The 26,591-nt window shown below is 43.4% G+C and overlaps 1 protein-coding gene across 3 annotated transcripts in view; it reads left to right on the plus strand.

Annotated features, from left to right (window-relative positions):
- The window catches only part of FAM118B (family with sequence similarity 118 member B), a 28,175-nt gene extending 1,726 nt beyond the window's left edge, over positions 1-26,449 (plus strand). Inside the window, exons 2-10 of one of the 3 annotated variants that reach the window (XM_084611863.1) lie at positions 3,997-4,049; positions 10,241-10,314; positions 11,969-12,052; positions 16,452-16,704; positions 17,822-18,049; positions 19,945-20,073; positions 21,487-21,772; positions 25,372-25,428; positions 25,949-26,449. In XM_084611863.1, the coding sequence (XP_084467989.1) occupies positions 11,976-12,052; positions 16,452-16,704; positions 17,822-18,049; positions 19,945-20,073; positions 21,487-21,772; positions 25,372-25,428; positions 25,949-25,962 (1,044 nt within the window). In that variant the 5' untranslated portion in view covers positions 3,997-4,049; positions 10,241-10,314; positions 11,969-11,975 and the 3' untranslated portion in view covers positions 25,963-26,449. The other 2 variants (XM_084611865.1, XM_084611864.1) reach the window with 2 other exon arrangements.
- Positions 26,450-26,591: the final 142 nt, after the last annotated feature.

The following is a 26,591-nucleotide window of genomic DNA, read 5'->3' on the forward strand; positions in this document are numbered from 1 at the left end:
GGGTTTTCAGGCTGCAACATTCCTGTTTCTCACCATGAGTGCTGCACAGTGAATCTGACTGAGAGAGACTCCTGATCAGAGACTTTTTACCTGTTTCAGGTATCAGTGCACATCAGTATTTGAAGTGACATCAAGCAGCCTTTTCCAAACCAGAGCAGGTTTTGAATCTGTTGCAGTGCAGCATCTAGAACGGGGTGGGCAAACTTTTTGGTCTGAGGGCCACATTGGGGTGGGGAAATTGCTTGCAGGGCCATGAATGTAGGGTTGGGGAGGGGGTTGGGGTGTGGGAGAGGGTGTGGGAGGGGTGCAGTGTGCAGGAAGGGGCTCAGGGCAAGGGGTTGGGGCACAGGACGGGTGTGGGATGTACGAGGGGGCTCAGAGAAGGGGGTTGGGATGCAGGAGGGGGTGCACAGTGTGGGAGGGGGCTCAGGGCAGTGGTGCAGGGAGGGATGCAGAGTGCGGGAGGGGGATCAGGGCAGGGGGTTGGGGTGCAGGAGGGGTGCAAGGTGCAGCAGGGGGCTCAGGGCAGGGGATTGGGGTGCAGCAGGAGAAGGGGGCGCAGAGGGCTCAGTGTGCCTGTGGGTACCTCCACCAAAGCTCCCATTGGTCGCAGTTCCCCATTCCTGGGCAATGGGAGCTTTGGGGGAGGTACCTACAGGCAAGAGCAGTGCGCTGAGCCCTCTGCCCTGCCTCCCCCATGGGCTGCAGGGATGTGGTGCTGGTGAATGGTGCGGTGCCACGTGGGTGGCAAATCCGCGGGCTGCATCCAAAGCTATGAAAGGCTGGATCTGGCCCGCGGGTCGTGGTTTGCCCATCCCTGATCTAGAAGCTCTTAACTTTTGTTTCTGTATGCTAACCTAAGGTAGAGTTTGCACTGTCAAAATCTGGGGCTCCGCCAAGCCATCCTTCTGTAGAATTCATTTCTGTTCTCTCTGTCCCTTTGTCTCTTGAGTCCCATGAGGCTGCTCTGTGTGTGAGAACCCTGAATGAGAGCTGCTGTGTGTCTGTGAACACTTCTTATTGCAGGTTCCTGACATCTCCAGTCCATTGTCCTTCTGATGTCAAATCACACTGAGTTCAGCCTGTTTGGGCCTTCCATTGTTAAGTATTAATGTTCAGTCGTTGGCGTTCTCATGGTTTTTTCTGGGTATTCTGTCAATATGTTGATTCCAGACAGCTCTTGATAATGCCTTCATCTCACCCCAGTCAGCTGTGGGACCCAAACACCTCATGTCTCTCCTCTGTTCCAGGAGAAGTGTTTTCACTCCTCTACATTCAGTAGGTAACAATACCAAATCAAATGGCTCAACCAAGACCCCTATTGTTCATAAAAATATTATAGAAAGCTCCCATTTTCGTCACTCTCTACCGTTCCCAGCTGACATCTTGAACTTGGATCCCAGCCCAGTTCCCTAGCACTAGACCATGGGCTTACCCCTTTTTGACTCCCTTGCATATTGAGGTGTTTCTGTTACTTATTCAGAGATGCCCCACAATGTCCCTCCCATTCTCCATGACCAAAATAATAATCTGGTCTTGAGCTAAAGGTGATCGCCAATTGTTCAGTGATAGACCTGCTTTTGGTAAGATGTGTTGCTCTGTAAGCCCCTTATTGTCTTCTCTCCAGAAAGTGGAGATCTTCCATACCCACTGCTCCTAAGTGAACATACAAAGGAAATTTGATGGATTAGTGTAATACAGCTTAAGTTTCAGTTGTTAGGTTTTCAGTGTTCTTAGAAAATTTGAAATCTGACTGTTCTGGTTTAACCTGAATCTAATGATTTCTTCCTCTCATGAGATTTGGTAGTCTGTGGAACCTGTCCTCATCCTTTGATCTCACACACAAAGAACTCACTTTAAAATGTTGGCAGTGCCTGGTTGTTATGCCGCTAGCTTCCTTGTTCTGTCTCTGTAGGCCCTGCAGCTGTTGTTCTCTACTGTACTGTCTGATGCAATTTTGCTTCCATCTTACCCCTTTGTTTGTTAAAAATACTCATTCTGTAAACTTAAAATCCTCTTTTTCGATTGCATACTCCTAGTTTTTGGCTGATTGGTGTCATAAACTTTTTTTTTACTGTGTGTGCAGTCCCAGACCAGAAAGCCTCCATGCCTCCTATTTACTGATTTCTCTTCCTCTGTATCTTCTTTCCCTGACCTGTCTCTCTTTTTCGTTTCCCTCAATGAATGAGGCTGTCCCTTCCCCTAAGGGCTGAGCTTGCTGCCTTTGTAGTGGCTGCCCTTGGCCAAGCTTAACTCCTGAAACTTTCACCTCCCAGGTAGCACGACATAGGATGGTCAGCCAGAGAGGAGTACTTGAAAATAGTTGTTGGCAAATGAAATTTCTGAGCTTTTATTAAAGTGACACTAGTGTCGCAGTCCCGCAGCACTTAAGATCATAAACCAAGTTCCATTCTTAGTATTTAACAGTCATTTTAATTTATTGTTCAATATGTGAATAAAATATGTAACTTTCAGACAAAGTTCTTAGGTTGAACCAAGATTAAACCACACAATCTGGTTCAGCTTTGCAATGGGCAAACTATCTAAACAAATTCCTTACTATTTATTTAGTTTAGCACTTCTACATGACAGCTCACTCTTCTTCAGTAGTTTTACTAGAGCCGTAGCAAGCTGGCAAAATCTACAAAGACCAAGCTAGTTTGGGACCTCTCTGGAGAAGTTAACAGGCTTTCCATGTGAACTCTGTCCAACATTATTATAAACATCAGGGTTGTCACAAGTTTAATCAAATAAGTAAATTAATCTCCTCTTTTCAGATCAAGAGTGATGGTTTATCTAGTGGCTAATCAGTTGTAATTCAGGAGAAACAGCCTCTCATTGTTGGGAACATATTAAACACTTAGGGAGAAGCAAATAGTATAGATGGAAACTCAAGTACAGATGTAGTTGCTGAGGTCACAGATAAATAGGTAACCAGACAGGAGCATATAGAGGGATGGGAGCATGAAAAAAGCAATGCTATTGACTTCTGATGTGTGTAGTGGGATGACAATGCCAAATTAGTGTCCTGTAACTGCCTCCCTGGAGCTCTTGTCCAACCAGCTGCACCAGGACTATTGCCTGTAGTATTGTCTCTCAAAATGTAGGAAGGATGTAGCAAATCTAAAGAAAAACAAAAATAGCTCCCACAGTCTCTCTTCAAGTGACCTGAATTTATATAGTCAAAGAGATGACCCGGCGGGGGGAGACACAATCCCAGGGATGACCTTGGAAGATAACCATGTGTTCTAGGAAGGCAGTGCTTAATTCTCAGAAATTGGTAGGAGGGATGATCTGAAGTTAAGGGAGGAAAGTTTGGCCTAGATATTAGGAAAGAATTCTAAACCATCCCTCTTGAAGCTTAGAACACTATCACTGCTGAGATTCAAGAACAGGTTAGACCAAAAGTTACTGAGGTGATTTCTGTGGCTACTTTTCGCAAAATGCGGGAAGCAGACAGTATTACACAACATTGCAGAAAAGCGATTATCTTTGATTCTCTGTCCTCCTACTGCAAGATTCTGAAGTAAACACCCTAGAATTGCTTCCATAAGGGGAAAATAAACTTGTGAGGTAACCAAGGATTTATCAAACATACCAACTCATATTTTAGGGGTGTGTGACATTCTTCAGTGAACTGATTAGAGTTAAAAAGATCAGGTGCTTAACATCTACAGGCCTAGACAATCATGATGTCTATCTTCTTCATACAGAGCTCTTGTTTGTTGTGTGCTATTGTGCGTCCTGACAGACAGATCTTTGCTTTGGAAAAAAAAAAAGTAGTATACTTCCGAGAGAAATTGCAACAGTGGCTGTTTTGCAAGTGCTGTCAAGGGTTCTTTAAGGCATATCTCATTACATGCTCCGGTATCTAAGAAACTTCTGACCGTTGATCTCTCTCTGTTGTAAAGTGGGAATAATGAGAGCATGTTGGGTAGAACTGGCAAGAAACTCTCACGTGTTTGGAGTGTTCCTAACTTTTCTTTGGATCTGCAGCGACACACTCTAATCAAAGGGACGCTGAGAGGACAACAGAACAAAACCTAAAGGTAAGAGAACAGGTGTTGTAAACATTTTATTCTAAATTAAAAGACTGTGCTTTATGGTTTTGTCATTGAAGGGATGATCTGTTATATTTGATAGTACTCACTGCGTGCGCAGTCTGGTCATGTTGCAGTTCATTGTTCATTGTTTGCAGAAATTCAAAACGAGGTAGAAAAAGACACAGCTCTTAGGTGACATTATATCCTAAATCGTGCGGGTTCAGCATCTGTTCCGATGTCTGTAGATAACTCCATATCATAGGGAACTCCTAACTTGAATTATGCATCCGATGAAGTGAGCTGTAGCTCACGAAAGCTTATGCTCAAATAAATTTGTTAGTCTCTAAGGTGCCACTAGTACTCCTTTTCTTTTTTCCTCTTGTTAAAGACAACATACTTGTAAGGCTAAGTCGTAAAACCCCTGGGGACATGCTACTCCAAACTCCCATGACGTCAATGAGAAGTTGGAGCATGCAAAGAATGCAGGATGACACCCTAGATCATGGGTAATCAATTATTTTTTGTCAAGGTATAGTCAAGGACCACACTCCAGAGAAAATAATACAAAAATAATGATTATAATAAGTAAATAGAAAGATTTTGCAGTGTGTTCAGAAGTGTCTGGTGTCCAGATTTGGCCCGTGGTGGTCCTATTGACCACCTCTGCCCTAGATGAATCTCTGTGCTGGTGGCAGGTCCAGGCTTGACTTCACTGTAGGCTGAAGTCACACAACAACACGGGCAGAAGCAGTACAGGCTTCCCCTTGCAGTACAAACTGCCACTCTGCCTTGAGCCTGCACCGAAGGGCCTACCTTTGGGATGAGAAGGGGAGAATTCAGTTTTCAGGACTCATTTGGTCCTTGGTTTCTCAGTTGAGACTGCCGGTAAGAGAGTCAGTTGTGATGGTGATTTTTTTGCATGTGTGTATGCTGTTCAAACCTGGAAACTGAGGCTATCAGTTTGCTCAGTTCTAAAATAAAAATACTCAGGAAAAAATTGTAGTATAGTATGGCTTTGTATATGCATCTTCTTTTAATAAAAATCCACGTACAAACTCTGTTACAAATGTGATTTAACACCATTTACTCCAGTCGCTATATTTGCATTACTTTCAGTAACTCCGACTTTCTGAGCAAATTAGCAGAACTGATGCATTTTTTTGTTCCCTACTGTGCTCGTGGATGGATCTCTGTTCTCCTTTTTTCTGTATTCTCTTTTGTGTAGATCTTTCACACAAAGCATAACTCCCAGCCCTCTCCTCCCCTCCAGTAACTAGATTTCACAGAGGAGGTCGGATTTCACAGTCTGTGAAGCATTTTTCACGGCTGTGAATTTGGTAGGACCCTACACACATACGTGTGTGTGTATTACATCAGCATAGACTAAGTGTCTAACCCAGGGTTGGCCAATCTGAGCCGAGGAGCCAGAATTTACCAATATACATTGCCAGAGATCCACATTAATACGTCAGCAGCCCCCCATCAGCTCCCTGCTCCCAGCGCCTCCTGCCCACTGTCAGCGCTATGGATCAGCGCCTCCCCGCACCTCCTGATCGCCTGTTTCATGGTGTGCAGGAGGCGCTGGGTGGGAGGGGAAGGAGCAAGGGCATTGCAGGTTCAGGGGAGGGGACGGGAAGGGGTGGAGTGGGGTCAGGGCCTGGGGCAGAGCCAGAGGTTGAGCAGTGAGCACCCCCCAGCACACTGGAAAGTTGGCACCTGTCGCTCCAGCCCTGGAGTCGGTGCCTAGACAAGGAGCCGCATGTGGCTCCAGAGCCCCAGGTTGGCCACCCTTGTCTAACCATTCAGTAGCTGAGGGAAGAGCACTGTGCAAGTCCATGAGGGAATCAGGCACCATTTACCGATGGGCCTGCATCTTCTGACGAGCCACAGTTGGAAAGGAGAGTCAGATGCCTCACTTAGAGTCATTAACAGCACATGTGAGCTCTGCACATGTGATGCAATCAAACTTTACTCAAAGATGGTGGGAAAGGTCAAAACCAGGGAGCTGGACTGTTGGATCTGTCAGAGATGGGCATTGGTAAGGTTAAGATTTTGTCATGGATATTTTTAGTAAAAGTCATGGACAGGTTGTGGGCAATAAACACAAATTCATGGAGGCTGTGACCTGTCTATGACTCTTACTAAAAATAATAGTGTGGGTGGGAGCTGACAGCCTGAGCCCTGCAGCCTAGGGGGTGGGAGCAACTGACAGTTCCAACCACCTGGGGCTGAAGTTGCGGAGGTCACAAAAAATCATGGAATCTGTGACCAACTCGTAGCCTTAGGCATTGGCTATGGAAGCCTGTTCTTGCCACCTATTCTGTCTCTTGGAGGTGATGTCACTGTTCCTTAGGGGACTCGTCCAGAAGAGGTTGCCTTGAGCTAAAATGGTGTGTCTGTGGATTAAACACATCTTTAAAGGGGTAGGTGTGGCACGTCTTGCACCGTAAGGAGCAGATTCTGCAAGGCAACTTGTCACCTGTGTCAGAAGGGGCAATGTTGGACAGAACCGACAGCCAGGCCAGATTTGTCAGGTTCACAGTACCTGTCATACGCATTGTTTTGTTCAGCTGAGTGTCTGCTAGTCCTCTGGAAAAAAGCTGAGCCACACTGAACCACTCTGCTACAGAATAGCACAAGGCAAGCCCATATTTCTCAGGTTTGGTCTGCCTACCAATTTAAGTCGGCATAACTGTCGCTCGGGGTGAGAAAAATCCACACCCCTGAGCGACATAGTTACACTGACCTAACCCCTGGCATAGACAGCACTATGTCGACAGGAGGGCTGGAGTCCCTACGCCAGTGGGAGAAGCTCTGGTTGGGATAGGTAGTGTCTTCACTAAACACTGTCATGGTGCAGCTGCAACGCTGTAAGGGTAGACAAACCCTCACTGTTTGCACATTGGCTCTGTAGATGATCTAGCTGTTTTGCTGATCAGGTGGTTCGTTGTCTTTATTTTTGGCAAGGCTTTGGTAAAATGTTCCTTGACTCTCAAGGAACATTCCAAATAGAACACCTAGATACACAGACTTTGGGTCGTAGTCTTCCTATGTCCGTTCAGGAAGATGCCACGTACTATGCAATATATTGTGATATTTATATAATCTATGATAGAAGCTATCTATGTACTTATATTGAAGATGGTACTTATATCGATCATGCTTTTCACCACTGAAATATGCTTTAATCTCCTCCGTTGGGGATCCATTGGTATCTGACCTGTTATTTCTATTAGCAGCTGTGCTTCCTGTGTGACCTTGAGCAAGCCAAGTAAGCTTTTCTGTGTCTCAGTGTCCTCATGAGTAGAATGGGTCTAATCTGTAGAATAGCCCTTATGGATTTTGCGTGGTAACTTTTGAGGAAGGAAAATAAGCGGGGGAGAAATACTTCAGCTATTATAGAACCGTTTCTCACTGAGGAACAGTGCAAGGCATTGTGTTGTTTTGGGAGAAATTTGGTTTTGGTTTGACTGAATTATGGGCATTTGAAAATTTGTAAGTGTGCAGATTGCTAAGCTACCTGTGTAGTTTACTGCCTTAGACGCTTGATTCACAAGAAAAATAGGGTTCTTTGTGGACTTCCTAAAGTGTAAGTGCAACCATGCCTGAATCTTGAGTGGTTCTGTTAGTGTTTTTTGGCATGATCAGAGTTGTTGTAAGGCATTTTAAATCCATGCTTCGTGTGAAGTTCAGCAACATTAATGTGAGACTGCCTGTGTTTGTGTTGAAGCATTTGGTTTTACTGTAGTTGTACCCTCATTATTCTGATTTGAATGCTTTTGCACAGCTGTGTGACCTGTACTTGGTCTCACTGATTGCTCACTCTGTAAGTGTTAGATTTATTGTTTGTATAGATTTTATACAGTTTTAGATGATGACATTTGTGTAGATTTAAGGATGATGATCCATTTTAAAAATCACTTTGGTTGCACATAGTGGGTGTTCAATTATATCTCTTGACTCTGCACACTCATTTCAAATCAAAGTGTAAGTCACTTTGCATTATCTTAAATACCTTTTCTAACCTGCCTTCAGCATTGTACAAAGCTGTCGGGATAAAGAGCTCAGATTTTCACTCCAGGAATAAGATCAACAGGAACTAGTTATCACAAGATAAATGTGAATTGACTTCATGTGGAAAAAAATTGACTTATCCAACCCATCTGAAAAATGCTTTTGGTTTTCCTTCACTCCATAGAAGGAGGATAGTTTGATGATGGGAGAATAGGATTCTGGAGCCAAGAAGCCTTAAGAGCTTGATGCTCACACAGTCTCCAAAGTTACTGTAGCATAAACTGGGATGTTTCAGGAAGAATGAACAATTGCTTTTCTCTGAATATTGCTATTCTCCATTTTGTCTTCACTTTTGTTCTTCATTGGGCTGCCATTCACAGCAATATCAGCTAGTGTAAGACTCCCCTCTGCAGCCTTCCCCTCTGTTCAGTTGTCAGGAACTGAATAATTCCAGTGTCTAATAACCTGGCCCAAAAGATGCTCATTTTCTCTCAATTCCATCCCCCCTGGAGAGCAGCCATTTTGCCCTGGCACATGACCTGGAGACTTACATTTCTTGACTCTGGGATTAAAACCTTGATTTTAAGAACAGTAATCCCTGCCAGTAATAGCCTGACTGCTGCTAATGCTTTAAATATAAGCACTCTTTTTCCTGAGATCTGACTAGGAATAGTTTCTCTTGTTTTCGATAAGGGGAGGTTCAGTGTGATGGAAAGGTCTAGTTCCTGACGATAACTTAGAGACGTTGTCCAGTTAAGTTAAAATCCAAATTTATTTTAAAAGGCCCTTCATACCATAGATTCACTTTAAATAATTGACTTCCCCAGTTATGTTTGTTTACATTGTCCAGGCTGAGAGAAACACAAGACTGTTCATTTTAACTTTTGTTTATAGTCAGTTTCACGTTGATTCCCATGGCTAAGTACAATTTGAGTTTGCAAACCGTACAGGGAAATGCTTACATCCAAACTCCATAAACAGTTTTGATGTTTGAATGTCAATTGCCTGATATATGATGAGGTGAAACAAATATAAAAACTTACATTTTGTGCCTAAATTACCTTGGTGTTTCTCTTTAAAGAAATTGGAAGCTTATGCAGGCTACCTGGGCTTAGAACAGAGCCTCTGGAACGCTTAAGTGGCCTACATAACTGTTCATGTCAGTTTAAAAACTTGGCTGTGAGTCCTGTTTTCATTGTGGACTTGAGGTGATTTTGTATAAATTAATGTGCAAAATATGATTGTATATTTCAGCTAGATTTCATCTGAGTTTCATGCTTAAGCACTGATAGTTCATGTCAAAACAAATTGTTATACTTTCTTTACACCTGAGCAATTTTTCCGCTAGCGGGCGTTAGAATGATCAGAAATAACTAAGGGATAGCTTACTCTGACAAAAGAAACAGCTGCTTTGGACTGAATTTGACTACATTCTTCACTCTTACTTTTGATGATAACTACTTCTGAAAATTTTACCCTTCAAGTCCCAAAATACTTCTGATTTCCCCTTAACCTAATTGTCTTTTGGCTCAATTTTGTTTATTTCATAGCTCCTTTTAAAAAAAGAAAGGAATGGAAGATTGTTAAACATGGGCAAAGATTTGTTGTCTGTTAAGTGGGATTCCAAAAGGCAAACGTTGGAAGCCTTGAGTCTCTTCTCCTTTTCTCTTCCTAGTCTTTACAGTTCCCTGTAGCAGTTGTTTTTGTTCCTACTGCCCCCTTGCGAAATGTCTGAGTTAATACCCGACTCACATTTTTTTGTCTGAGCCTTAGGGTGCTTAACTAAAATTGATAAGCCCTCAAACAATACGAGCGAGGCTGCTGTTTCTTTTCTCAATCTTACTGAGTGTGGTGCTGTACATTGTGTTTTGTCCCGCTGAAGGATTTCAGGTGGCTTCCCAAAAACTGGGATAATGAAGAGCTGCCACAGCTAACACTTTAATCTGGTGGCAGAAAGCACTTGGCAGTCACCTGAAAGGAAGAGTAATGGTGCCTTGAAAGAATTAACCTGTATGATAAAATATTCCCCATGGGAACAATCACTGATCTGGATCATGTCAGAACTAATATCGCTGGGGGGAAACTGCTTTTCCCTGTATGCCCTTTCTGGAAACAGTAGTAGTTAACACAATAATATGTTGAGCTAGAAGGAATGAAATTATTTTCATTTTGTACACTCACAGGTATGTACAAGTGTTGTGATCAGCGTACTCCAGAAAAAAAGTAATCCGATACAGAAGATCAAAACTTTTTGGAAGTGAGTACCCCTTGCCAAAAAGAGGATACTAGTAAAGGCTGTCTGAGGCCTACAAAGGCAGAGCCTGCACATATTATATCAGCATGTGGGATGAAATCCAGGGTGTATTTTGAGTTTTGTAAACTATACCCATGATGATTTCACATTGCAGGCCACACTGATAACTTGGCCTGCAATGTGCAGGAGATCAGACTGGACCATCACGAGGGTCCCTTCTGGCCTTAAAATCTGAGTCTTACTTGCCAGAAGCTTGGGAGCTGTACTTTTGTAAACTACAGAAAATCCAAGTTGGTCACACTTAAATTATACCTCTGTGGGCAAAAATGTTTAGCACTGTTTGCTGTCCTTGGGTTTATGTCAATGTTACTAAAAGGGAATTGGGACCATGAAGTTAAGATGCAGAAGATATTGGGTTCAGTCCCCCAATTTACAGCCACTAATATTAAGAAGGCACTGAGTTTTTACCATAAAATATAATCTGCCTTAAAAGCTGTTTGTTCCTAGCAGAGAAACGAAGAGACTCCCCTGTAGGTCATTTGTTCAGATCTGGCCCAGGTTGAATGGCCCTGAAAGTCAGTGATCTGTGTAAAATAAATTATGGTCTCAGGCCAGTTGCTACTCAATGGACTTCCATGTCACAAAAATGACCATTGCATTTAGCACAAACTAGAATCTTGCTGACCCCTTTGAGATGGCCTATGACTGAGAAGGCAATAGAGACTGAGATATACCCTCTCTTTCCCTTTGGAACAGTCTTGATCCGGAGGGGCTGGCTTAGTAATAGGAGAAATATACTGGCAATTCTCCTGACCAAGGGTTTCATTTGAAGGGGTATTGACAAAGGTTTTCAGGTATATAATTTGACATTTAAATTGTCAGCATGGAAAATCTTCTGGAGTCTAGATATATAATGAATATGATCATTTACACATCACTGAAGAATAAAAAGAAATCCACAATAGCCTCTTTTGTAAAGTCAACAAAAATCTTTTGTGCTTGCTTCTGCTGGCCCTGGAGCAGCAAGTTTTCTATCAAATATGGTTCTCAGAGGTGCCAACCTTGCCCAAGGATGCAGGCCAACAAACCAAGATGAGTGGGCAAGGTAAAATGAAGGTGTTTGACTAGAAATGAGCTATTGCCTTGATGCCAATGCTAGTACCTTGGGGGAGGTCTGCTGCACAGCTGCAGGGAAGAAGAGGCAATCCTAGTGCCAGGCTGGCATCAGGAGTGATAAGGCAATGGCACAATGAGTATGGATGCTTTTTAAAACCTAATCAACCATGTTAATTTCAGCTATTGAACCTGGGTGAAATATGTTAGAGGGTGGAGCTGGTAAGGAATTCATATTTTTAAGCTTCTGAGAGGATATGTTAGCTAATGGGGAGTTTGAAACTGATCAGCAGTCATTAGAATAGTCTCCTGGATACTTTGCAAAACTTCATTAAAAATAATAAGTTTTTGGCTCAGTAAAGATGAGCAACTAGGTTGGAGCTGAAGTGCAGAATCCAGAATAGTGCAGTCCTTAGCCAAAAAATGATGTGATAAAGATAATGAGACTAAATATTTGTTCTTCCTTTACAAAGTTAGTTATTTAGCCTGCTCCAGATCAGATAGCATGTATTAATTTTGCTTATTGTAAATTTGTCTGCTACAGAAACTGGATGGCTTCTACAGTGAGTGTGAACTTGGATAAAGACACGCTGTTGGTGGATGGAACACCACCTCCGAAAAAGCCCAGGTAAACTTACTTCTACTACATTGACATGGAAATATTAGTAAGAGGGAAATGAAGAGAGTTTTTTTTCCATGACACTGCATTCATTTTAGAAAGGGTGTGACATCTGGCACTAAGACTCAGTGATCTTTCCAGTGCTTGTCTGACAATGTATGCTGTCTTCAGCAATTCATTATAACCACTGTTTTCTTGTCTGTGTGGATAAAAATCTGTTTCTTGGGGGGGGGAATCAGATTTTATATAAATTATATTTTGATATAAATCCAATTTATTTTAATTATTTTTTAAATCTAAACCTGTTTAAAATCTGAATTTAATACAAAATGTGTTAAAGCCTACTTATTTTTTATTTAAATGTTTTAAGAGATAATAAATATACTGACTCCATGAGCTCTATCAAAAATTAAGTGAAAGGCTGCTTTCCTATATAAAGGAGGACTCAGCTGGGGGGAGAATCTAACTGTGGAGGTAAAGCTTTATAAGTGTGGAACAATAGCTCTTGTACTGTATTAAAGGCTTGATCCTGTGAGGGACCCAGGGGCTATGCTCCTGGGTGCAAGAGACTGTTGAAGTTATTGTTAGGGGGCTTATTCCTTCACCCACTTACTTCCCTGGTCCTTCTCGCATGAACAGAGAGCAACAATACCCGAAGTCCAAAGGTGCAAACAATTCAATGTTTATTGGGGTGAACTTCCAGCAAGCATGATTCCAGTTTCCTTCCTTAGTATCCTCCTTCCCAGCTCTGACACCACAGAGCCTTACACCTGTGTCCCTGTTCCCATTCCTGCCCTTAGCCAAACATTATTCCAATTTCCTTACCCCCATTCCCATTTCCCCTCTTTAGCAAAACATGATTCCAATTTCCACACCCCCATTCCCTGTTCCCATCCCCTCCCACCCACACCCACTCACTTCCTCATTGACTACAGATTATATAGTAAAACTTGAGTTCTGCTTAGCTATACCTTAACCAATCATTTTCCTGAAATTTAACTAACCAGTCCTAACATATTGTAACATGATTATGTAACCAATTATATCCCACCACCTTAATTAGTTTACACCCAGCAAAATTAATTATACAGCAGACAGGAACAATCACAGAACCAGAGAGATTATACAGACAAACGATAGCAAAGTGAAGGAGTACTTGTGGCACCTTAGAGACTAACCAATTTATTTGAGCATGAGCTTTCATGAGTCTCTAAGCTCATGCTCAAATAAATTGGTTACTCTCTAAGGTGCCACAAGTCCTCCTTTTCTTTTTGCGAATACAGACTAACACGGCTGTTACTCTGAAACCTGTCAATAGCAAAGTGGGAACTATAATGACAAGACAATACAGAAGTGAGGATTTCACATCCCAGCTATTGATAAGTGAGTTCTTGCCAGACAGGATGCTATCAAACTAAGTTTTCTTTTACATTTTCTAGGCACTTCCCTTTCTCTGGAGGTGATAGGAATACAATCCTGTTCTGATAGTGCCTAATAGCCCAATAGCACCTTATTTCAATGTGACTAGTTTGGAATGTGAGGATGACACTGTTCGCTTCCTAGCTTATGGCTGCCTCTGCTGCTTAGCCAAAGGCCTTAGCCTAAGAACAGGGCCTCAGACTGTCATAGTAAGAGAAGGCCCTTACACCAGCAGACAGTGATTTTGATTCTTTCTTTTGTACCTTTATAACTAGCCAAGTGATAAGAATACACCTAAATTCTTAGAATATAGGCCTTTACAGACAGGCCTGAATATCTATATCCTAACAGTTATCACAGATGTTGAGACCTGGCCTCTGACTTCAGGAGACACCACCACATAGCTCATTACTGGGTAGCAAAAATATGTACCAAATTGAAGCTTTCCACTTGGTGATTTAAGTTGCTTTGGTTTAATTCAGTCCATCCTGTTCCTTGTGATGTTTTAACCTTTAGGACAAGGGAGTTAAGATTAAGAAAATTCCCAGGACTTGTTCCCTTTCAAAGCAGAAAAGGGCATCTGCTTTGCTTCAGTTTCTTTAAACTCCCTATCATGCTGGAGGGTGCCTGGGTGTGCTTAGATATTAGCCAGCGCTTGATGTTCTCTCTGGGTTGGTTCTGCGGAAAAGTGTCTGTCTGAAGAGCTGTTGGAGGAAGTGTATTCAGCTAACCTGACTTATTTATTGGCTGTGAGAAGGCAGGAAGGTGGGTGAAATAAAACTTAATTTAAATAACAATTAAAATATCCAGGTCTTCGGGTTTTTTTATTTATTTATTTTTTTAAATAATTTTTTGTTTTGTTTTTCCTCCACCCTGCTGAATTCTAAAATGAACAGAGAGGAGGCTCGGCATGTAGGCTGGCTCGCTAGGAATGTGGTGATAGAAATGCCTACTGCTTATCAGTGTGGGAACCAAATCTCTTTCCTGAGCTGTTGTTGCTTAGAATCGTCACTTTGTTTGGCTCATAGACTCATAGAATATCAGGGTTGGAAGGGACCTCAGGAGGTCATCTAGTCCAACCCCCTGCTCAAAGCAGGACCAATCCCCAGTTTTTGCCCCAGATCCCTAAATGGCCCCCTCAAGGATTGAACTCACAACCCTGGGTTTAGCAGACCAATGCTCAAACCAATGAGCTATCCTCCCCCCAAAAGTGTGGCCTGTACGGGGATCAAACCCGTGACTTTGGCGTTATTAGCACCACGCTCTAACCAACTGAGCTAACTGGCCAGCCAGCCATGCTCTGATACTCAGGATTTCAACCAACAGGATTCTGAAAATATAAAAAAGCCTGGTTAAGATTTCACTCCCATATTATTAGGGAAAGATTGTTTCTTTTATAGATGATGCAGGAAAATTGGGGTTCAGAATTAATCCCCTAAATTTTCTGAATAAACCAAATAGACCCAGATTTGCAATAGCAACCAATAACATATGCACAAAGCAAAGGATCAAGTAGTTGTTTTCTCAAATGGCAGCTAGCACATGGAACTGTGCTGATCTCAAAAGAGCTCTCAGGCCAATCTACTGCTGCAGCCACACAACTTGGTACATAACCTGCACTGAGACAGAGGCACTGACTATGGGAATGTCTGTACTGCAAAACCAAAACCCCACTGCAGCCAGTCTCAGAGCCTGGATCAGCCAACTTGGGCTTGCAGTATTGAGCTAAAAATTGCCGTGTAGATGTTCCTGCTCATGCTCTGAGACCCGTTGAGTGGGGAGGCTCTCAGAGACCAGGCTTGATCCCAAGCAGGAATGTCTGCACTGCTATTTTAAACCCCATAATGCAAGCCCGAGTTAGTTGACCTGGGCTCTGAGACTTGCTGTGGAGGGGGAGATTGCAGTGTAAAAGTACCCTAGGTATTTCTGTATTTACGTTCCCATCCTTGCCGAGTGTCAAGAGTTTTCAGATTGTGTTCCTTTTGTATTTGGGTTGCTTCTCTTTGCTCATTCTCTCAGTAATATTGAAGCTCCCTGGGCTCCCCTGCTGGGTAAACCCAGCTGTAGTTAGTGTGTAATCACCAGTGATGGTGATTCAATAGGGTGTTGATAAAATATGACTTAAAACATAGTACAGGTACACCGCCAGCAAAGTAAGGGGGTGGGCGGACGGGCAGACAATCCCTCTGTAAGGCTCTGCGTGGTCCACACTTTGACTCTGCTCCTTCTCATGGCTCACCAAAAATCCCTCTTGCCACCCTTTGCTTAATAGTCTCAGCAGAGGCCAATGACAGACTGGACCATGGAGGCACTAAAGAGTAGTGTGTGCTGGCAAGAAACTTTTGCTTCCACTGGCCTGTTCTGTGTATAATTAGAGCTTCTGTCTTGAGAGATGTCACTGGAGCCCCTGTCACTTAATAAATAAAACAGGAGGAGGAGTCTGGGCCATTTTGAAATTCGAACCAGACACGCTTAGGGTTACGTTATTTCCTCTTCCCGAATCCCCATAGGTGCGCTGGAGCCCCTTTGCTGTGGGGCAAGGAGTGCATTTTGAACCTGATAGTTGATGTATACAAAAATGTGAAGAACTCTGTCAGTGGCTGATATTATCAGGGCAAAGTTCTGTCTCTCTCTCCACATACCAGCCATCCTTCTAGCCTGCATTTCTAAATGGGGCCAATTGCCAGGATCTCTGCTGTCCTGCAACTAAAGTTACTTGACTTACTCTGCTTCAGAAATTGGCCAGGGTGATGGGGCACTGTGCCTTAACAGGCCTGGTAAAGGACCAAGTTGTGAATATCTCATACTTATAGCTGGCTGTTACTGGCCTGTAGAACTGTGCGTTGTCTTCTGAGGGAACTCTGTCACTCCCTGCATGCCAACCCCTTCAGCCTTGTCCATTGTCTCCTCTAAGTTCTGTGACCCATGTGTGCATTTGGGACACTCATTTATGTCAGCACAAATGTGCTTCTCTCTTATCTCATTCCAGAAAACTGTTGCCAAGCCTTAAAACCAAAAAGCCCCGGGAACTTGTTCTGGTAATTGGGACAGGGATCAGTGCAGCAGTAGCTCCTCAAGTCCCAGCACTGAAATCTTGGAAAGGGTTAATCCAGGCCCTGCTGGATGCTGCTATTGACTTCGATCTCCTTGAAGAGGATGAGAGCAGAAAGTTTCAGAAATGTCTCCAGGAAGATAAGAACCTTGTTCATGTTGCCCATGACCTTATCCAGAAACTATCTCCGGTGAGTGAGCATGTGCAGCAGGATTCATCAACTTCAGTGTGTAGAATGTGGCTTTGAGAGCAGGGGGGTGGCCAAGGGTTCTCCAAAGCAATTGCCCCTAATGGGCCTGACTGGACTTTTCCAGTCAAAGCTGGGTATTGCGCTCTCTGAAACTCATCCCGTGGTCCTGGGCCTGTCCTTGGGGCAACCTCAGGTTTGAGAGTGTTGCATGAAGTGCCTGCTCCCACCACTTAGTGTGCCAGGATCAAGAGACCAAACCAGTCAGGCTGGGATCAGTGAGATGGTTCCTCAGTCACAGTAGCTTGATGGCTCTGGCCCAGAACGTCATGATTGTGTGGGCTGACATGGTGATGTTGGGGGCTCAGGTGCCGGTTTGTCAGTGGAGACCACCTTGCTCTATACGCTGGTTCCTTACATAGCTGTGTTGCAGAAAGTATCTTCTCCCTTAGTAGCCTGTCTTTGCGCTGCCGGAGAGAGTAAATGTTAGTTTTTCGTAGCAATTTAAGGGTAAGCATGTTCTCGCAAGAGGCGTGGCTGGAGGGGGTAGCCCTGAGGATGTGTTGTGTTTGGGGAAGAACGTGCTTCTGAGTTACGGGTTTTGGGGAGGCCTGGCTGCCAGTGGGTCTCACTTCTGGGTAGAAGGCTGTGGGTTCAAATCCCACCTCAGGCCTTGTGCTCTTCCTTGCTGCTGCCACTGAAGGGCAGCACTAAAGGTGCTGCAGTTAAAAGTGCTCTATTGTGAATGATTAAATCTAGATCCCTTCTGCCTGCCTGAGCATTCAATAGACAGTAAAGATCCCACTGTACTTGAAGGAAAGAGCAGGGTGCCTTGCTTCTGGCTCCGCGTGATGAGCATATTAGACATGCCTGGGTGGGCAGAGATCAGTTGGGTGTCCTGGTCACAATTCCATCTCTGCTGAAAGCTCTTTTCTGATCACGTAACTGCTACTCTGTTTGCCTTACACATAATCGGTGCCCCCCAATAACTCATTGCTTTGCAAAGCAATTCAGGCTATGTATGTAGGGTTGTACACTGCCCTTGTCCCCCGTGTATGAAAAGTGCTACAGGAAATCAAATTCCCAACTCTGACCTTGGGTTGTTGGATTCCCTCCGCAGCGCACTAGCAATGTCCGCTCCACGTTTTTCAAAGACTGTTTATACGAGGTGTTTGATGACCTGGAGTCTAAAATGGAAGATTCTGGGAAACAGCTGCTTCAGTCTGTGCTTCGCTTAATGGAAAATGGAGCACTCGTATTAACCACAAACTTTGATAACCTGCTGGAACTGTATGCAGCAGACCAAGGGAAACAGCTTGAATCTCTCGACCTTACTGATGAAAAAAAGGTAAAAAGTGGGTCAGCCAGGCTAAACATTCTGCTCTTTGTTCACATGAGCCATAGGTCAGTGGCGGTAGAAAATCCTGCCCCTACGTGAAATGTGTCATGCTGTTGACACTGACATCAGTTTATAGTGGTAGACAAAATACACCTGGCTGGATGATCTTTCGTGTTGTACGTTTAAGGGTCTCTAGTATTCTGGGAGAGGGGTAGGTAAGAACAGTGCATCCTTCAAGTTCCTTGCATCCCAAATGTCCATCCTTAGAAGTGCTGTAATTGCTGGCGTACATCCTCGTAACTTAGGAGGAGCCTCCAGGCATCTTTAACAGCTTTTGTACTGCTTTGATCAGTGCTTCGGACTCCTGGCTTTTAGTTGCCAATGTACTCCCAGCTTTATTTGACTCCAGGTGGGACTTGGCTTTAAGATTTTGAACTATGCAGGAAGCTATATGCCCCAAACAAAGCTGATCAGTCTTTTCAGATAAAACACATTCCTTTTGGGGTATATTATAGAATATATAATACACACAGGGCCATAACCTTCAAGGCCTTGCACAAATTAACCCATCTACTTTTCTGTTTTTGTCTCCCATCCACCCTGTTGCTTTTTGTCTTCCTCTGTAATCTCTACTTTCTTCCACGTAGCCTACCCTTTTTCCTGGGACCCCATCCCTGACCCACTTTGCCATGTGTCAGAACTTTCCTCCAAGTCCCTCCTTGCTTCCTCCACAAGGTTTCTGATCCCTAGTCCTTCCCATGATGGATCTGTCACCCAACAGACAGAAAATCCTAACTTTATATTACTTTAACCAACAGCAGATTCTAAATTACACCACTCAGTCACTTGGCACTCTGCATCCTATTCCTGATCCTTACATTGTCAGTTCAGATCTTTGGCAAGAATCTGCTCTCCATGCTGTCCATAAAGTGCCAAGCACGCTGCAGGGACTATAGAAATAGTGAGAATAGTTAGACATAATGGGGAAAAAAATCACTACGTAAAATATACCACAGCTTAATCACATTTCTAAACTCCAGTCTCCGACATGACCTCCCAGTCTGTACTGTTGGATATATTTGCAATGATACAAATGTAGCATTCTCAGTCATCGCAGGATTAAATAAGGAGATGAGCTGCATAGGAATGAATTTGCAAACATGGTAAATGTGATAAGGATTTTTTGTTGAAGCATACAAAGGCTAAACTGCTGAGTTTTCTCAAAACTGTTTTGAGTCTAAATTAGAAACAGAATAAACATGTAGATTTAAGAGAAATGCGTATTAAAATAATGGTCAAATAGCTTGTTTTATCCTTTTCTTGCTGAGTTCCGAGTCAGGATTCCACCTTTTCCTGTCATCAGTGGGTGACGAGGACAAACCTCTGGGGCAAATGAGCATTGTGGCCTCACTTTAGTCTGACAAGCTGTATCCAGAACTCATGAGCGTAGGGACATGAAGGAGAAGTTAACTTTTCAAATAGACTGAAATTCAGTACGCTCTTGAAAAGCTACATGCTGTTAATAACTTGAAGCAATTACTGAAAAATTATGATTGCAAGACCTGCAGTAAGGAGCCTGGGAAGAGCATCTGGCTCCCCTATGGAGAAATGGCCCAAGCTGACCCTTGATAGGCTTTGGATAAGCACTGGCCTCCTGTGGTTTAGGTGCCTTGCAGATGATTTGGGTTTGTTTTCTTCACATGCACGGGGATTTCTCTGCATCTCACCTCCTCGGGAGTTTAAGGAATGTTCCTTTCCAGTTTAATTCCTGGAATGTGAGATTTGACAAATGAAGACTTCAAGTAATGGCCCACTCTGCCCCCGCTCACTTCTGACTTGCCCAGGAACCCAAACAGATGGGCACTTCTTGCGGATATCCCCCAGGCTGTGTTTATTTTGTGCAGGTGTTGGAGTGGGCACAAGAAAAAAGGAAGCTCAGTGTCTTGCATATCCATGGAGTTTACACAAACCCCTGTGGAATAGTGCTTCATCCAGCCGGGTATCAGAATGTCCTGCGCAATACAGAGGTTATGGTGAGCTTCAGCCTGCTTGTGCCCTTCTCTCCTCCCTCCCCCCAAGACACCCAAGCCGAGAATGCTTTGCTTATCTACGGTCTTGTGCTTGTTTGGCTTTTCTCTTCATCTGTTGGGGGTAATGGTTCTGGCTTTTCCAGCAAATATTTCTGATTCAGCATAAGTTTCAGATTTCATTGAGTTCAAAAATGTTGCCTTGAAAGGGGCAAGGCTCAGTGGTGGAGCCGTTTCCATTTTCACTGTCACTTGTTGCTCATGGCAGACTTGGTGTTGACTTTCTGCTGAAAAATAAGTCACCCTGAGAGACGGAATCTTCTCTGCCTGGAGAGTAGGATTGGTGGGACCTGTGGATAAAATCAATGTTTCCTACCTCCTGTCTATTACGTATAAATATCTATAGATCTTGTGTGTAGTTGAACACTGTCCTTAGTGTGGGACTAGGATATATTTAGAATAGGATGTTCGGTTACAGGGTACAGAAACATCCAGAAGTCCCCCTCTTGGTCAGACCGTCTGGATTGAACTTCTCAGGCCCACGAAAGCCAACCTTCCTAAATTGGTTCCAGAAGAGTGGAAGAAAGCTGATGTGGTTCCAGTATTAAAAAGGGCAAACGGGATGACCTGGGTGATTACAGGCCTGTCAGTTGAACGTTGATCCCAGGCAAGATAATGGAGCAGCTGATACAGGACGTGATTAATAAAGAATTAAAAGATGGTAATATAATTAATGCCAGTCAACCTGGGTATATGGAAATCGATCCTGTCCAACTAACTTGTAACCTCATCAAAATACCGAGTTTGGTTGATAGTAGTAATATTGTAGATGTAATGGACAGACCTCTGTAAGGCATTTGACTGGTTACCACACGACATTTTCATTAAACTAGTACTATATAAAATTAACATGGCACACTTAAATGCATTAAAAGCTGGCTAACTGATAGGTCATTGTAAATGGGGAATTATGGTTCAGCAGGTGTGTTTCTAGGGGTTTCTGCAGGGATTGGTTCTTGGTCCTACATTAGTAACATTTTTATTGGTGACACACAAATTAGGGGATTAGTCAATAACTAAGAGGACAGGTCACCAACACAGAGCAATCTGGAGCACTTGGTAAAATGGGTGCAAGCAGTTTTAATATGGCTAAATGTATACAGCTGGGCACAAAGAAGTTAGGCTGTACTTAGAAGATAGGGAGTTTAGGGTGAATCTGTTTCGGATGAATGGATGAGTTGCCATGGGCTAGTTCAGTTATTGTTAGAGTTCCTAATTTAAATTTTGTGATGTTTACATGCCAGGCTCTTTACAATTATTTAATTGGTACAAGGCAAATAGTGTGTAACTTGCACATTGTGATGGCTGCAATAAAACCTGCCCGAACTGCTAAGATACTTTTATCTTTCCTTTTCAAAGCGGGAGATCCAGAAGCTGTATGAAAACAAATCATTCTTGTTCCTGGGCTGTGGCTGGACTGTTGACGACACCACGTTTCAGGCCCTTTTCCTAGAAGCTGTGAAGCACAAGTCAGACCTGGAACACTTCATGCTTGTGCGGAGGGGAGATGTGGATGAGTTTAAGAAGCTCCGTGAAAACATGCTGGATAAAGGGATTAAAGTCATTTCATATGGAAACGAATACACAGATTTACCTGACTACTTTGAGAGGCTGACAAGTGAGATCTCCACACGGGATCGAACAGGTACATGGAGTGATGGGCTGTCCTGAATAATGCATCACCTCGTCTCTCCAAGCCACTTCAACAAGGGCTTCTGTGTTTAAATATGATAGCTAAGCTAGCTCTGAAGGGGTTTTTATAATAGTAAAGCCTAAGCTGCCCATTCTCAGCCTTGAATCTCATTCAGGTATTACTGCCCCTTTCTCTACTCCCTCAGTGACACTAAAATACCAGTTCACAGAAGATTTGAATTATTGAAGATTTTAGAACACTCGTCTTGTGCCTGCTTCTTAGTTGATCTATTCCTTCGGCATACTAGGTGTCTTTTTCACATTTTGTTGCTCGTTGAATCATTTGTTCTCCCCAAATTTATTCTGCTGATGTAATGCAGGTGGGAAGCTGTGTCACTTTAGTGCTGGTTAAGTTGAACTGCAGTAGGTTGCTATTGGTACTGTTGCTTGGGTACCATACCTCCTACACATCAAACATGATCTCTGGTTTGTTTATAGCAGTCATCTTTTCCTTCCGCTCTCCACCTTCGGTAAAATGAGGGATGGAACACTCTGCAGCTGGATTGCTTGAGCTGTTAAAAGTGACCTGCAAATGACTTAAAATAAACCAGCTTGTGCCTCTTACTGATGGTTTGATGTATAAAAGGCCAAATTTTTGGCTTTTTGCATTTACCCTTTAGAACTATCAGGGAAAGGAACTGACTTGCTGAAGGATAGCTGGCAAGTCCAATTTATGCTCAGACAGCATGGTTGAAGGGTGTTTTGAGTCTCCCAACATTCCAGTGGGGAGGAGAAACTTGTTAGTCCCTGAGGTTTGTTGCCTGAGCAAAGCAACGCCCGACACTCAACTTCATGGTGTTTGTATATCTGTGATATAACTCTAGTTGTCTATAAATCAAAGAATTCCGGGGGGCAGCCATTACCACCTTCCAGCAGAACACCCCCATACCAGCTGTGCCTGTTGTCCTCATAGTTTAAAATGTTGCCTGAGAGACAGGAACTAATGGTGGGGGAAGAGAACAAAGCTGAGGAGGGGGGAATGAATGGCAGGGAATCCCTGAAGTCAGCAAACATGGGAGGGTGGTACACAAGGCAAGGGATGATGCAGTGAGTTGAAGAACAGCTAGCCAAAAACTCAAAAGGTAATAAAGTGTTAAGTACATCAGAATCAGGAAGCCTGCTAAACAACCAGTGGGGCCCCTGGACGATCGAGATACAAAAGGAGCACTTAAAGACGATAAAGTCATTGCAGAGAAACTAAATGAATTCTTTGCTTCAGTCTTCACAGCTGAGGATGTTAGGGAGATTCCCAAACCTGAGCTGTCTTTTGTAGGTGGTAGGTGACAAATCTGAGGAATTGTCACAGATTGAAGTGTCCCTGAGGAGGCTTTGGAATTAATTGAGAAACTGAACAGTAACAAGTCACCGGGACCAGATGGCATTCACCCACGAGTTCTGAAAGAAATCAAATGTGAAATTGCAGAACTGTTAACTATGGTTTGTAACCTGTCCTTTAAATCAGCTACTGTAGCCAATGACTGGAAGATAGCGAATGTAATGCCAATATTTAAGAAGGGCTCTAGAAGTGATCCTGGCAATTACAGACTGTTAAGTCTAATGTCAGTACCAGGCAAATTAATTGAAACAATAGTAAAGAATAAAATGGTCAGACACATAGAAACACATAAATTGTTCCAAAGTCAATATGGTTTCTGTAAAGGGGGATCATGTCATACTGATATATTAGAGTTCTTTGAGAGGGTCAACAAATGTGGACAAGGGGGATCTAGCGGACATAGTGTACTTAGATTTCCAGAAAGCCTTTGACAAGGTTCCTCACCAAAGGCTCTTACATAAATTAAGTTGTCATGGGATAAGAGGGAAGGTCCTTTCTTGGATTGAGAACTGGTTAAAAGACAGGGAACAAAGGGTAGGAATAAATGGTAAATGTTCAGAATGGAGAGGGGTAACTAGTCGTGTTCCCTAAGGGTCGGTCCTAGCACCAGTCTTATTCAACCTATTCATAAATGATCTGGTGAAAGGGATAAACAGTGAGGTTGCAAAGTTGCAGATGATACTAAACTGCTCAAGATAGTTAAGACCAAAGCAGACTGTGAAGAACTTCAAAAAGATCTCACAAAACTAAGTGATTGGGCAACAAAATGGCAAATGTAATTTAATGTGGATAAATGTAAAGTAATGCACATTGGGGAAAAAAATAACCCCAACTATACATACAATATGATGTGGGCTAATTTAGCTGGGCCTAATCAGGAGAAAGATCTTGGAGTCATCGTGGATAATTCTCTGAAGACATCCACGCAGTGTGCAGCAGCAGTCAAAAAAGCAAACGGGATGTTAGGAATCATTAAAAAAGGGATAGAGAATAAGATGGAGAATATCTTATTGCCCTTATATAAATCCATAGTATGTCCACATCTTGAATACTGCGTACAGATGTGATCCCCTCATCTCAAAAAAGATATACTGGCATTGGAAAAGGTTCAGAAATGGGCAACTAAAATGATTAGGGGTTTGGAATGGGTTCCCTATGAGGCGAGATTAAAGAGGCTAGGACTTTTCAGCTTGGAAAAGAGGAGACTAAGGGGGGGATATGATAGAGGTATATAAAATCATGAGTGGTGTGGAGAAAGTGAATAAGGAAAAGTTATGTACTTGTTCCCATAATATAAGAACTAGGGGCCACCAAATGAAATTAATGGGTAGCAGGTTTAAAACAAAAAGTTGTTCTTCACTCAGCACACAGTCAACCTGTGGAACTCCTTGCCTGAGGAGGTTGTGAAGGATAGGACTATAACAGTGTTTAAAAGAGAACTGGATAAATTCATGGAGGTTAAGTCCATTAATGGCTATTAGCCAGGATGGGTAAGGAATGGTGTCCCTAGCCTCTGTTTGTCAGAGGGTAGAGATGGATGGCATGAGAGAGATCACTAGATCATTACCTGTTAAGTTCTCTCCCTCTGGGGCACCTGGCATTGGCCACTGTGAGACAGGTTACTGGGCTGGATGGACCCTTCATCTGACCCAGTATGGCCTTTTATGTTCTTATGAGCTCTGCCTATAGAAACAATGCCGTGTATTGCCCCCTTCTGTAACAAGCCCTTTTCCCTTCCAACAGCTCAGCTTTCTCTCTGCGCGCTTCTGTTCCCTAGCTCTCCAGTCATGCTGGCAGTCTAGACAGAGGACCTCCATTTCTAAGTGGAAAGCAGATTGTTTGAAAGTACCTCAGGCCTTTAGCCATCAAAACACCAGACACACAAGCCAAGCAGTTTCCTTTACTGGTCACCTTTGTAGTTCTGAATTCTACATGTGAGCTCCCAGTGTGAACAGTGGCTGCTCATGCAGCCTACACTACCCTTCTGGTCTCTATTTGAGATGTAAGGTGGATTCTTCCCTTCCAAGGTGCAACTTCCAAACTACTCATTCCCCACTCTTGCACTTGGGGGTGGGGGGAGAAACTACCACAGCAGGAGCAGGAAATGTTGAGTTCCCTTGGATTGTTCCCTGCTTCAGGTTTTGTTTCCTGGGGTTCTAGTTGGCTGTAGCCATACCAAATAACATGTCTTAAATGGTATCTTCTCTGTTCCCCAGGTCTGCCCACTGAAGGACAGCTAAATGGCTCTTCTACAGCCCAGGCTGAAATAAAAGGTATGGAACTTACGAAGCTCTTAAACTAGAGAGGAAGTAGCATAGCGAAACTGATAATCCATTTGCCTAACCTGCAGGGCAGCACTCCGGTAGCATATGTCCAGAGGGGGGAATCCCTCCCCCAGAGGTGCTAAGGGTAGCTGCTGCTTGTGCGTGGAGAAACAAGTAGTGGCAGCTTTGCGATATGCCAGCAGTGCTGGATCTGAACACACTGCTTCACAACCATCCATCCGTGTTCCTCACCTGGCTGACTCTGGAGGGATGGAATCGAAAGCAGCTTTCACTGAAGGTTCGCCAGGGCCACAGATTAGGTGCAAGCAGCCTTTAAACTGCTTTTTGGTCACAAATTAACACTTACACAGGAGGGAGCATAGGCTACTCTTCTTCTTCCAGGGGCTACAGCTGATCACTGGTACTGGTAGGATCAAAATTAGCACTTGGGGGTGCTGTGAGCCATTTAATTAGGATGAGTGAAATACTGCCCTAGACCTGTTGGAAAGGATATTTTAACTTTACACAGGGTGCAGCACCTGAGCATCTACCCCTGCAGCTCAACTGATTGTGCTACTGGTTAATCTGAGTTAAAGACCCTGGCACCTACGGCAGAGGTCTGTGAACCTCAGTCAGTTTACAGGGAAAATGAAGACTCTCACCTTTTCCGTGCCCGGTTCTTAAGCAACTGGGATTCAGCAGGGATCATGCCATTCTAAAACCAGCTAGAAACTAAGGCTTCAGAGTCCCAGCTAGAAGGTCCTGGCTGTTGAAGACTACTTGTAGTTTACACAGCGGCTGTGATATCCTCCTGTCTCTCAAGATTGCAGTGTCTGCTAGGAGAGTTTCTCTCCATCTGAACAGCAGCGGCCTCGGCAGTTTCATACCTTGTACTTTTGTATTCTGTACATTTCAATGAAATGAAACTTGAGCCGTTTTTATTACTTGAAGCTCTAGTTTTCTAGTCTTTTCTTTACACTGTACAGTATTTTGTATGTTGAAGGTGTATTAAAAGCCTGCTTTGCACTTAGCTGCTTTGGCTTGATTCATTTGATTAGGGTGCAAGCTATCTATATACCTGGGGCACGGAGCTAGCTCAGTTTACAGTAGGGCTAAAGGGACAAACAAGCTGTAGCAAGCTATACATTTCAGGCTATGTTCTTGCCTAGGCT

The sequence above is a fragment of the Lepidochelys olivacea genome, assembly GCF_965140295.1.
Source record: "Lepidochelys olivacea isolate rLepOli2 genome assembly, chromosome: 22".
NCBI lineage: Eukaryota > Metazoa > Chordata > Testudines > Cheloniidae > Lepidochelys > Lepidochelys olivacea.